We start from the raw sequence: 14445 nt of genomic DNA, 5'->3' as shown, positions 1-14445 counted from the left end.
CCGCGGCCTCTTTTCTTTCATGAAGTGCTTTGATTATTTTTTTTCGTTTCAGCTCTATACATCTTCAAAAGTAAGGCGTGGAGACCTGGTCATCAAACATTTCCATTCAACGTCTCACTATATGTTTATGTATTGCTTTCTGTGTTATTAAATGTTTTTGTTGCTTATTGGTAAACGATGACGCAGTGTTATTTATTGATTAATTATTTTTGTGATAATAAATTTATTGATGTGTTTACATAATATTGTGTTTGTCTCTATCCTATATCAGACGTGGTATAAATATGTTTTTGGTTACTCATCGTAGTTTTTAACAAATCAAACATAAATTTTGTGTACGTACATGTCAAAACTAGCAAACACACATATACAAATACATATATAATACATATATGTAAGGGGTCAATGTTATAATTTAACGGGCGGAATCTTTCTTGCTGTAATGCTGCTCGCGATGACTATCACGTATTGTGTTTGTGAGTGTTTGTCAAGTAGGTTTGTCACTTTTCATTAATACATTTTATATCCATATCGTAAATGGTATTTGCGTATCAAAAATGGTACATAAGAATCTTACAAATAAAACACATTGAACAACCTTTCATCTACTTCAATTCCAAGAACTGTGACATCGTTTCCAATTGTATTAGTGGTCAATTTCTATATAAAACATTCTTAGAATAAGTCGTTGATTTAAAGGCCATAGTGGAACAACAGCAAATGAAAAGAACGACAATATGGTACGAAAAACATAATTTATTCGAGTATTATCCAATAAAATACGTCATTGATAAATATATACAAAGTTGTATAAAAATGGAGATTCAAACGCTCGTGGTATCAAAGCAGCAAGCATTATAACAATTGCAATGTAAAATGGATGAACTTGCGTTCATAAGATTGAATTCACTGTAAATGACAACATGTCCTTTAAACCCTCCCCGAAATGTATATGCAATTAATTCGCACAGTATTATCAAAGCAGGTATGATTTAATATACATTTTCCATTTTCGCCATAAAATTAAATCATCTTAATATACATTTTATTTCAATATCTTCATGTAAGTGTAAGAATGGTTAGTGCTGAATGATAATAATTAAAAAAATTAATAAAAATCAACAACAACATTAACACCCTGATCAATGAATGGAGGGAAAATGGCGATGACTGCAACAACATCACATCTCATTACCAAGAAAGTTGCGAATTAAAAAGATTGTTTAAATTAGAAAGCGGCTAAAATAAACTCAAAGACTTTTCTTAAATTTCGCCGAGACAGGTATGATTCATTCGTAAAAAAAGCTCAAATAATATTTTCATCGCCCAAATATAATTTTGTTGTCAAACTCGACACACTCTTTCTTGACCGGATGAAAAACGGACGTAATTTTGTCGCCCTTACACTCCATCTGCATCGTCACGCGCTCTTCGTCACAGATGACGTAATACGGCGACCATTCGCGACCGGCCCAGGCGTTCAAGCCGTCCGGAAGTCCGGAGCAGGATGCGTGACGTACGGAACACGGGACACAGTGAGACGCCCCCGAACACTGGTTTGCTTCGTAATCGCCTGGTTTAGAATAAGGATCATGCTCAGTATTCAGGGGAACATTATATATGAGCAGTGCTCTGTGAAAAATGGATTTAATGCACGTGCGTAAAGTGTCGTCCCAGATTAGCCTGTGCAGTCCGCACAGGCCAATCAGAGACGACACTTTCCGCCTTAACTGGATTTTTGCTTAGAAGAGACTTTCTGAAAACGAAAAATACCATAAACGCGGAATGTGTCGTCCATGATTAGCCTATGCGGACTGCACAGGTTAATCTGAGACAACATTTTGCGCACATGCATTAAACCCCTTTTTCACAGAGCACCACCCATACCTTTAGGCTATGTTTTGTTATAAATTCAACCCTGTCATAATCTTATGTTACTGGCTTTTATATTGATAAAATTATATATAAACTAATGAGATGATAAAGATGTGAAGTGTTCTATGAAATTTGAATACATGTACATATGTGTATAGGACATACGGACGATCAGAAAAGATAAATTACGGCGGGTATCACTGGAATCAGATAAACATAGAGATTGTAAATTGCGACAATCACCGAATTTTACTTACATGGGCTTTTCGGCACAGTTTGCCCGCTAGTGCAGACGATATCTTTGAACGGTTCGCATTTCCTTGATTTCTTGTCAAACAGCAAGGGGTACGGACACTCCATTGTTTCCATTGTTGCGTTTCCGGAGGGCAGTTGGACGCATTCGGAGTATTTTGCGCAGTTGCTCATATCGGGTTCAGTTGTTCCCGGCTTGCACGGAGATGTACGCTTCCCGTTGCCAACCGTTGAACCTGGAAAAATCATAATTGAAACAAATACGTATGGTTTCAACTACACATGTATGTTGTATTACTGATAAATAGTTTCTTCTTAATATTGAGGTTCTCCACTGGTCAATTACTACAAGTTAAGGATTGAAAAAAAAACATGTTATGCACTGAGGTAATAAAAGCCACTGCGGTAAAGTCATTTTTGCTTGTATTACCGTTATTACAAGCTGAGCCATGGTAATTACATTCAACTCAATAAAGTACTTACAGTCATCGAGCTTGGAACCGATGGGAACGCAGTCGGTGAGTCCCGCTCCAATGACCATCCCGTCGGGACATGTGTATGTCACTCGCCGGCCCAGAAGGCACATCACCGCAGTCGAGCAGTCGTCTGAACTCCGCCTCCACGTGATAGCGCTCCCGGCCGCCTTTCCCGGCGAGCAAGCGTCGTCGGTATCTTGACCGTTTATTCGCACTGTTGTCAAAAGTAGTAACATAGCGGCCGCGGCAATTTCAAGTACGTTGAGTCCCATCATATTTTATATTTCAATATAGAGTAAGATAATAATTAAATTAATTTATTCTGATTAAACAAATAAGTGTTATAAAAGTTTTGCCGTTTAGTGGTGGCAGTCGGTGATCCTGATGTCCGTTCTTAAAAATCCTTCTCCTTGTCCCCTTTATACTCCATATCGTAACTCCTGATAACACTCTAGAACACGCAAAGTCCCACATTTTGTCACTCCTGCGTGGAAAACAAGGTGTGCATGAATGTGATTGGAAAGGATGTGACGTCAGAGTGCAAACTTTGAACGGGCGAGGGTGCATTGCATCAACTTGTCCTGACTTAATGTTCGAAGAATGCTAATCAAATGATAACTACAGTGGCGTATCTAGTTTTGATTCAAAACTCAGAATTCAGAATTACCGACTTCAGAATGAGCCGAACGAAATGACACCACACCGTTACTCATAACTATTTCATAAATCAACATTTTGTGAAATAGGTTTTATTACATATACTATATGAGTATTTAAAGATTTTTTTACCTCCAAAACATGTACATATTTAATTCGGGTGCGCCGATTAAAGATACGCCATTGGTTCAATATCGGCACTATATCTAGTTACTGAAATATGTGTTTAGGAATTGGCTACCTAATGACTTCGGGTATGCGTGTTGTCAAACACAATTTTGAAACGTGCTCTACTCCTAGGAATGCATCAGTAATGGACCCGTGATACAAATTGCGTCGTTAATATCGACATTATGACCCCACGGAAAAGTATAACCTTGGCTTGGCGTTAATCAAGACATGCATGTTGCAAAGCAAAAATCAGCCTTGTCACCATCCAATCACGATGATGTTAAATTTCTCTGTATTCGTATCAAGAAAACCCAGCGTCTGGGGGTGCCGATCGTTCCGAGGAAAAAAATCATCGTCTTTACGAATGGAGTAACGCATTTTTCACATATTTGGCAACAGAACAATGACATTTGTATCCATCGATTTTATTCTTAGAAAAAAAAAACGAAAATTATTAACATCACTAATTTTAACAGAGATATAGGTTGATGAATGTACTCGGGAAATAGTCTAAGGTTCTCGCATACAACTTCCCATGATTAAAATGTATTTGAAAACTTTGAAGCGGTTATAAGATTATCCTTTGCACGGTTGTTTGGTAGAATTTAAGATTTAAATCTAAACATATATACGTATGAAATGCTTATAACATTCAAACTTTATTTGAAATATATATTACTAATGTAGACGCCGTATCGCACGAAAATCTTTTGTTAAAAAACTCTGGTCGTTACATTAATGGCCGTTATTAACTCATTTATGCCTAGCGTCTAGAAAAAGGCCTTGGCAAACAGCGTAGACCCAGATGAGACGCCGCATGATGAGGCGTCTCATCAGGGTCTGCGCTGTTTTCTTGAAGGAATTTCTGTAAGAAATATTCTAAATATAGAAATGAATATACTAGACATCCCTAATTTTGGAAATAAATTGATCCAATTTAGAAGTATGGGAGAGTCCACTAGGCTTAAATGGGTTAAGATCGGCGGAGGCTAGGTAATTTGTTCTGTTAAGGACATGTATGCAATCAATCTTTGTGATACCGCTTCTAGAAACGATCGACCTGTCCAATACAGTTTAGAAAACCGTCCGGGACGGTTTCCTGGCGTAAATTATAGTAAAGCTTAGGTTTTGAAGAGGAGTCAATCAACAAATCAGAATCTGACATAATTAAGGATTGCAACACTTTGTTGATATACCATTGAAAAGAACAAATAATTTCAAACCAATTAAAAGTGCAAATAACAAGTATAGAAGAAAAATCATTAAATGCTTTCTTGTCATTGCCAGAATTTAAAAACAAATAAACGAAAGAGACTAATTAAATTTAATTGCTGTTCGGTCCAGTATATTTTTATCACAAAGTTAAACAAACTATTATTAAAAAACAGTATTTCTTTAACTTATTCAGAACATTTTCAATCTCCGGCTTTGCTTGCGGTATTTTTGCAAATTGTTACTTGAAAAATAATTTCCTTTTGAAAAAAAAATACTACTGTCCAGCAATAATACCGTATCGGACAGTTTAAACCGTCCCGGACGGTTAATGCGCACGAACGGTCAAAAACTTTCCTAAACCGTCCCGGACGGTTTGTAAATTGTCCGGGACGGTTTACAAACTGTCCGAAACGGTTTATAAACCGTCCGAGACGGTTAAGAATAGTTTTGGACCAGTTCGTACACCATACATATCAGGGGTATGAGCGGTTGGAACTCGTCTCAAGTATTCATATATTCAACATCGAAAGCACAGATCCGTGCATGCATTTGCTTTGGCTAACTAATATATTAGTAAGTACGTTTACTATTGGTACTTGTATATTACATGCTGAATCCTGTTCATTGAACTTTTTTTATCAGCGTAGGGTCAACACACCGGGGGTTATTTATCAAATGAACCCGGTAGTATAGTGGCGGATGATACAATCGCTAGATGGTACGAGTCTACCTCCACAAGGCGCGTCACTAACCCGAACTCACACGAGTACCCGTGCCCTCTGTTTATACTAGCATGACGGCTTGAATAACTGAACTTTATTATTATTCCATGTTTACTGCGAATGTAAAGCACTTAAATATGTCGGTCGACAAAATGTCGCCCCACAAACCTGATAGCACCATTTTTATGTTATCCGCTAATGTCATCCGATTCTGACCGAATCGTGAAATACAAACGCATTGTCTTAAGATGAGACTTTGTACTATGTATAAAAACATAAACATTGGGGTGTTCGACTATAAGTAAATCTTCGCGCGCAGAACTTCGCTCTTGGGTTGATATATAATTGAAAATATAATGTCGCTCTCTGACAATGTAATATTTATAAGAACACTACCTGAAGAACGAAAACACGGGAAAAAATCTAAAAATATAATACAGCTGACCAACACGCCCCCCTCCCCCGCTTAACGAATCAAAACAACGCAAGTTAAACTTACATCTACTACAGAATCTCTCTATATATCGTGCTTTGTGAAAAGGGGTTAAATGCATGTGCGTAAAGATTCGTCCCAGATTAGCCTGTGCAATCCGCACAAGCTTATCAGGGACGACACTTTCTGCCTTAACTTGATTTTTGCTAAGGAAAGACTCTTTAAACGAATAAAGAGCGGAAAGTGTCGTCCCTGATTAGCCTGTGGGACTGAACATGCTAATCTCGGACGACACTTTACGTACATGCATCAAACCCCCTTTTCACACGGCACTGCCCATTTCTATCGTCTAGATAGTGGTCATACGGGACTATTCTAGTATAATGCATTTAGATCTACTGCGTTAACATCCAGCATGGAGTGTGAAACAATTAAGTGGGATGCTGAATCGATAGCAGGTACTGTTTTTGATGCAACCCAAGTTGATTAAACAAATTGAAATAAGAATACATACACGTCAATTTATTTGACAGCAAAATATACTGTGTATACTTACATAAAAATATGTTACTACAATTGTCAAGTACAAAAATAAATAGACGAACGATAGTTATAATTACTACATGAAAAGTGTTTCTTCTTCATGGTTTCCAGAGATTTCCCCCATGCATTTTTAGTTTTATATAGCTATATCGGATTGTAGTAGAAAAAAACCTATTCAAAGAAAATATGTATATGAGGAAACAACACTGATACCTGAAAGCGCGATTTAAGAGAATATTGAATTTAAAAATGTAAGATCAACGTGAAAAACAATTACTGAGCGTATATTATTTTAGCAGTTTTGTAACCGAAGTCTTCACCATCCCAATTGTGGCATCATTGTCATGGATTCATACGAACGTACCATATATTTATTCATAAAACTGCCTACATGTGGTTATGGCCGGTATGATATATTCGGTATATATGTAGGCAAATATTTAAAAAAAAATCATTAACAAAAAATAAATAACAGCACTGTGTGCTAAAGAAGCGATACATCAAATTGCATAAAGATAAATAAAACAAGCACGATATTAGCTGAATATTATTGTCAAACCAAATCCTTATTGATGCACAAATTCAAAATCTGGACATCAATGCACCCGTGCGCGTTCGATATTGTATACAAGTTAGCATCGGGTTTACCAGTATCTACATAAAGGTGGCTGTGGCATGCGTCTCATCGTTCAAAGAGGTCATATTACACGGCTGAGGACCCTCAAAACGATCCGTCAGAGGGGCCCGAGGGGACGGCACCGGAGTAAGGGTCGCCACCGCCGCTCCAAGCTGCTTTCGATGTCTCTCCACATTCATGATGTTGTCATAGCCCTCCATTATGTCCTGCATGTCGTCTCTGAAAGTCGCCCTGTCCAGCTCCTGCAGCACTGACCGGATGTAGTTGTCATTCTCCAAGGAGTTACACATGTTTTCGATATCGCCTTCTTCTTCCTCAGCTCTGTCCTCGAGTTCATAAATCTCCGCGATTGGGCTCGTTGGTTCTTCATCAGAAACCCGACTAGTGTAAGTCATATCTAAGTAATTTCCGTGCGTCTCTGTCGGACGGGTAGTCGCTTCATATTCGGACTTGTAGACGGGAACACAGGCTCGCGGACGCGAAACATTTGGGCCATTCAATTGAGAAATTTCGTTTTCGTACTTTGCGAAACGAACATAGACAGTTGGGGAATTATCTGCACTTTTAGACGCTACGGTGATGGTGTAAATGTTGTCAGGTCTGGGCGACTCCGCTACCTGGTTACCAGACGTTTCTAGCGCGAGTGTTGACATCTTGTTAGCGTCATCGTTAAGATTCGCTCCTCCACTGACGGAGTACTTGCTCTTTAGTCGACCACATCTCCAACCCGTGCTGTAGACGGACACACACTTTGTTACGATGGAAAGGATAACCCGAAAGATCAAAAGGGCGACTAGTATCCATATACTGTAATGCATAAGAAATTGTTCAAAGCCTGAGCTAACGACTTCGACAATACGTTCATTTTGTTCGACAACATCGCCGACAGCTTGTGTACCGTGAGCATGGTCGTGGCCTTCGTGATCATGATCATCGTTGCGATCATTATGGGCTATTCCATTGTCGCCACTATTTTCGCGAAACATATCGCCATTGTTATGACTATGTTTATGGTCATGCTCGTGTTTTTTCGTCTTCTCATCTTCATTCACTAAAACCTCCCAAGCATTAAGGGGCTTTTTCGTCGCTAGGTCGTCGCCGACGAGTATTCCCGAAGAGGCGTTCTCGATTCCTTCAAACGGGTCCTCGAAATGTTGGGTGATGTAATATTCTGCTGTTTCGCTCAAGGTGGTCTGGTTTCCAGACGCTGCCAGAAGCTCCAAGAAGCCTTTCTTCAATTTGCTTTCAATGAATGGAAAAACAATGTCTTTGAACGCTTTATCTTCCTTCAGAGCTTTGGACTTAATCAGTCTGTATTCATCAGCGGTCCACGGTACGCACTTTTCAACAGTCACATTGCAGTAGAGGTACGGCGTACCACAGTCGAGGATGTCATGGTTGCACCAAGGCCTCTCGTCGAACAAGATGTTTTCCTCGAAGACGTCGCTGCTGCCGTCGCTGGCGAATAGGTTCCCCAGACCGAGCGGCGAGTATTTGTGGTGCCTCGACTGACCGTAAAACTGGTCCCAGTCCAGTTCCGGGTCGATCCCTAGCGAGCGCTGCAGCGCTCGGAACTCAGCCCACACCAGGCTAACAAACGAGTGATACGGGTAGAAGATGGGGTCATCCGTCGCTGTTTCGATGATCTTCATTTCGCCGCCAATCCAGTGGTGCACCCGATTGTGAATAAACTCGAAGATGAGCTCCATGTCTTTTCCCGCGCTTGGGTAGCTGATGTTTGACACGTGCTCCTGCTCGAGCAATCGCGATATGTTGCGGTCATCAAGAGGCGCGTAGATTGAACCCACTGTGCGGTACAGGCGTCCCTGCTGCACACTCCAGTCTGCAAAAAATGACACATTTCTTTGACGAGTTAAGATGCAGGATTATCCAAAATGATGTAGGTCTTCTCACACTTCACAATTTGCATTATTTAAGAGGAAACATGTATAGAAAGAATTATTATAAAGTTTATCAACACAAAATCAAGAATAAATAATAAAACTTACGAAAAATGGCCTCTTTAAAATTTTACATCACAAATGATTTGTCGATATTTTTGTTTGTTGTATATCAAAACCATACTGCACCGTAGATGACATCACGTAATCCCAACTTATCCCATGTACATATATACCGGTAAATATAAATATCAGATGCACCTTTAAAGGCGCCCGTGACGACATATCCGTCCCCATTCCCCATGAAGTCCTCGCTGAAGAGGCTCGTGTCACGAGGGACGCTCAGGGCCGCATCCAGGGTGCAGTCCCAGTAGGGCATGGTCAAGTTCGGGGCCTTCTCTCGCAGAGCGTTCTCCGCACTACAACCGGAAGCAATAAGTCCATGTGAGCATTATTATGGGTCGTGGCCAGTTTTGAGGAGAGGAGCATGGTTTTAAAACACTTTGTAGAAGAATGCTATTTAATGTAAAATACCGATAAGTCTAGACAAGACAATTAAGTTCGTAATTAAAAGCCGCAGGCCCATAACACAGTATACAGACATGTACATTATACGTACATGAATGAGTTGTGAATAGTTTTATGTTTTTACTTTTCGCATTAATATATATATATATATATATATATACATGTATATGTAAATAATGCAATTATCTTCATTGTCAGATCATTTTTCGTTTTAATCAGATTAATTAAATCGATTTCTTCTCTGTTTCCACTATACAAAGAAAAAGGTGAATGTTACGTTCTTCGTGAAATTCAGAACAATTAAAAAATTCAATTCGTTGTCAATGACACAAGTGTTTTATACATTTGGACAATGTGTACAATGTGCACGCTTTTTGTTTCGAAATATTTTAAGAAATATTCGTTGATTTTGAGTGTTATTTGGCTTTGTTTGTATCGAAGGATGATATATATTGCATAATCACACCCTTACGGTGTAAGGACAATACCAGCAAGCTTGAAGGTTTTATCTTAAAACGTGTAACCATGCTGCTATAGAATGTCATGCTGAAAAAATGGACATATGTTTTAAACGTAGGGGGGGGGGGGGTAAAAATCGCACAGATACAACGTAATATAAGAAGGACAATCCCTTTAAGTTTGACTGTATAGCGTTGAGTATAGTATATTGAGTTTAGTATATGGTGAGTCTAGTTTGAGACAAACAGACAGAAAGAATGACCGACCGACCGACGGAGGGACGAACGGACGGCCGCGCGGGCGGGCGGGCGGGCGGGCGGGCGACGGGGCCCGCGGACGGAAAGACAGCAAAAAAAGAAAACATATAAACAGACACACGATTATGGAGATTCAAGTGTACCATATTAATATTGTAATGGGTGGATATACTAACGGTTATTCATAAAATTCCGATGAACAATTGGAACATGGTCTTCAAAATATACTGAGCCAAAATGAATTTCATTAATACCCTGTTTTATGTCAAGTCACATAAAAAATGCCCTTAATGCTTCCAACATCCAACATCCTAGAGAAGACCACAATGGCTACTTCCGCATAGAAAATAAAAAGAAAACGGATGAAGAATGACGCTCGGCACTGATTTTCACACACATTATGTTATAATTGCAATGAACAACATACACACCGACATGCGATACACAATCAATATCCCCCAGACCAAAGTGGCCATGTACTCACATGAGGGTGTAGACCCGATGCCAGCCGAGGAAGCCCGTGCCGCGATGTGCGCTACTCCGAGTCTCCTTCCGGGCATGTAGGGACGCGAGGAGGTCATACTTGTTCGGCAGCACGGACTGCGTGTAGGTAATAGATAGATAGGTATTTGACGAATATCAACAAATGAATAAATGAATGAATGAATGAATGAATAGATACATAAATAAGTAAACAAAAAAAGGAAATAAGTGAATAAATAAATAAAGAAAGAAAGAAAGAAATACAGAAATAAATAAATAAATAAATAAATAAATAAATAAATAAATAAATAAATAAATACATAAATAAAAAAATAAATAAATAAATAAATAAATAAATAAATACATAAATAAATAAATAAATAAATAAATAAATAAATAAATAAATAAATAAATTAATTAATTAATTAATTAATAAATAAATACATAAATACATAAATAAATAAATAAAAAAATAACAAAAAATATTGCATGCTATATTTAATATATTTATAACACATGTAATGGTGTATCCTTAAATAAACTCTTACTTTCGCAGAAGACTAATATAGTTATTGCTCGTGTGTTACAATATCAGGCGATAATGTTCATATATTCTTGTGTACTCAGTATACTTAACTGATCGTTTTACGTACTTTCACCCTATAGGACAATGCACATGTACGTCTATGTATAACTTAAGGCGTCGAGAAACTTAAATTGTTGCTTTGAAGTGTATTTTTGTTTATTGTAATGTTTCACAGCTATATTGTAAAATGCGTTATGGTGTTTCGATTTCTCTGAGGTCTAACCGCGCCGAAGATCCTACGTGTGAGGACCCGCAGTGTACCCAGCAGCCCTGCTGGACCGCTATACTAAGCGAAAGATTTGATGACTTGTGAATCATAGAGGTCTGCAATTTCCAGCTCTTTATATCTTATGATTTTTTTGTATAGCTGTCTTACACTGCCTTTGACCTTCATCGACCTTCATCAACAGTCAATATATGTTGGACAAATGTCAAGCCATAAGATCCGAATGACTGCAATTCTACTACTGCATGGTCACGATTGAATGTAGAACGCGAAGCTATCGTTTCTCATCGGTTCTCATATTGAAAACATGAGCAGGTACAACAGTTCCACACTCAACTCTTCAAATCAATAGATTGTGTGCTTGTCCTTTTACAGAGGCCAGAACATATATACCGGAACACATAGGCTATGTTCATACTGGTACTCAAAGGCTATGTTCATACTGGAACACATAGGTATGTTCATACCGGAACTCACAGGCTATGTTCATACCGGGCTTAATAGGCTATGTTAATATCGGAACTCACAGGCTATGTTCATACTGGTACTCATAGGCTATGTTAATATCGGAACACACAGGCTATGTTCATACCGGTCCTCATAGGCTATGTTAATACTGGTACTGCTAGGCAATGTTCACACCGGTACTCATAGGCTATGTTCATACTGGTACTCATATGCTGTGTTCATACTGGTAATGCTAGGCCGGGCTTAATAGGCTATGTTCATACCGGAACTCACAGGCTATGTTCATACTGGTACTCATAGGCTATGTTAAGATCGGAATTCACAGGCTATGTTCATACCGTTATTCATATATGTTCATATATGTTCATACCCGTACTCATGGGCTATGTTAATACCGGAACTCACCGGAACACACAGGCTATGTTCATACCGGTCCTCATAGGCTATGTTAATACTGGTACTGCTAGGCAATGTTCACACCGGTACTCATAGGCTATGTTCATACTGGTACTCATATGCTGTGTTCATACTGGTAATGCTAGGCTATGTTCACACCGGTACTTAAGGCTATGTTAATACCGGAACTGACAGGCTATGTTCATACCGGTCCTCATAGGCTATGTTAATACTGGTACTGCTAGGCAATGTTCACACCGGTACTTATAGGCTATGTTCATACTGGTACTCATATGCTGTGTTCATACTGGTAATGCTAAGCTATGTTCATACCGGTACTCATAGGCTATGTTAATACCGGAACTGACAGGCTATGTTCATACCGGTCCTCATAGGCTATGTTAATACTGGTACTGCTAGGCAATGTTCACACCGGTACTCATAGGCTATGTTCATACTGGTTTTCATATGTCATGTTCATACTGGTATTCATATGTTATGTTCATACTGGTACTGCTAGGCTATGTTCATACTGGTACTGCTAGGCTATGTTCATACTGGTACTCATAGGCTATGTTCATACCGAAACTCATAGGCTATGTTCATGCTAGTACACATATGCTCTGTTCATACCGGTACACATAGGCTATGTTCATACCGGTATTCATATGATATGTTCATACATGAATATGTTATGTTCATACTGGTACTGCTAGGCTATGTTCATACTGGTACACATAGGCTATGTTCATACTGGTACACATAGGCTATATTCATACTGGTATTCATAGGATATGATCATACTGGTACACATAGGCTATGTTCATACCGGAAAGCATAGGGTATGTTCATACTGGTACTGCTAGGCTATGTTCACACCTGTATTCATAGGCTATGTAAATACTGGTACTGCTAGGCAATGTTCACAGCGGTACTCATAGGCTATGTTCATTCTGGTACTGATAGGCAATGTTCACGCCGGTACTCATAGGCTATGTTCATACTGGTACTGCAAGGCAATGTTCACACCGGTACTCAAAAATTATGTTCATACTGGTACTGCTAGGCAATGTTCACGCCGGTACGCATAAGCTATGTTCATACCGGTACTCATATGCTATGTTCATACCAGTACGCATAGACTATGTTCATACCGGTACTCATATGCTATGCTCATACCAGTACGCATAGGCTATGTTCATACCGGTACGCATAGGTTATGTTCATACCAGTACGCATAGGCGATGTTCATACCGGTACGCATAGGCTGTGTTCATATTTGTACTGCTAGGCTATATTCACACCGGTACTCATAGGCTATGTTCATACTGGTACTCATATGCTATGTTCACACCGGTACTCGTGACTATGTTAATACTGGTACTGCTAGGCCATGTTCACGTCGGTACTCTCAGGCTATGTTCATACCGGAACTCATATGTTATGTTCATACCGGTACGCAAAGGCTATGTTCATACCGGTACTCATATGCTATGTTCATACCAGTACGCATAGGCTATGTTCATACCGGTACGCATAGGCTATGCTCATACTGGTACTGCTAGACAATGTTCACACCGGTACTCATAGGCTATGTTCATACTGGTACTCATAGGCTATGTTCATACCGGTACGCATAGGCTATGTTTATACTGGTACTTAAGGCTATGTTCATACCGATACTCATAGGCTATGTTCATACTGGTACTCATAGGCTATGTTCATACCGGTACGCCTAGGCTATGTTCATACTGGTACTGCTAGGCAATGTTCACACCGGTACTCATAGGCTATGTTCATACTGGTACTGCTAGGCAATGATCACACCGGTACGCATAGGGTATGTTCATACTGGTACTGCTAGGCTATATCACACCGGTACTCATAGGCTATATTCATACTGGTACTGCTAGACAATATTCACACCGGTACTTATAGGCTATGTTCATACTGGTACTGCTAGGCAATGTTCACACCGGTACGCAAAAGCTATGTTCACACCTGTACGCATAGGCTATGTTCATACTGGTACTGCTAGACAATATTCACACCGGTACTCATAGGCTATGTTCATACTTGTACTGCTAGGCAATGTTCACACCGGTACGCAAAAGCTATGTTCACACCTGTACGCATAGGCTATGTTCATACTGGTACTGC

The 14445-nt window shown here is 39.4% G+C and overlaps 2 protein-coding genes across 4 annotated transcripts in view; one reads left to right on the top strand and one right to left on the bottom strand.

The window, feature by feature from the left end:
* The window catches only part of LOC127844909 (uncharacterized), a 71494-nt gene extending 71196 nt beyond the window's left edge, over window positions 1-298 (top strand). Inside the window, exon 13 of the mRNA XM_052375455.1 lies at window positions 53-298. Coding sequence (XP_052231415.1) covers window positions 53-174 — 122 coding nt within the window. The 3' untranslated portion in view covers window positions 175-298. The remainder of the gene's footprint in view (window positions 1-52) is intronic.
* LOC127844910 (uncharacterized) overlaps window positions 1-3117 on the bottom strand; it is a 33049-nt gene extending 29932 nt beyond the window's left edge. The window contains exons 1-3 of one of the 3 annotated variants that reach the window (XM_052375456.1): window positions 2611-3101; window positions 2133-2363; window positions 739-1573 (exon numbers count right to left, since the gene is read on the bottom strand). In XM_052375456.1, coding sequence (XP_052231416.1) covers window positions 1320-1573; window positions 2133-2363; window positions 2611-2878 — 753 coding nt within the window. In that variant the 5' untranslated portion in view covers window positions 2879-3101 and the 3' untranslated portion in view covers window positions 739-1319. Of the gene's footprint in view, window positions 1-738; window positions 1574-2132; window positions 2364-2610 lie in introns of those variants that run through there. The other 2 variants (XM_052375461.1, XM_052375459.1) reach the window with 2 other exon arrangements.
* Window positions 3118-14445: the final 11328 nt, after the last annotated feature.

The sequence above is a fragment of the Dreissena polymorpha genome, chromosome 9 (genome assembly GCF_020536995.1).
Source record: "Dreissena polymorpha isolate Duluth1 chromosome 9, UMN_Dpol_1.0, whole genome shotgun sequence".
NCBI classification, from domain to species: domain Eukaryota; kingdom Metazoa; phylum Mollusca; class Bivalvia; order Myida; family Dreissenidae; genus Dreissena; species Dreissena polymorpha.
Note: the sequence above shows the minus strand (reverse complement) of the source record. Positions and strands in the feature narration are given on the sequence as shown.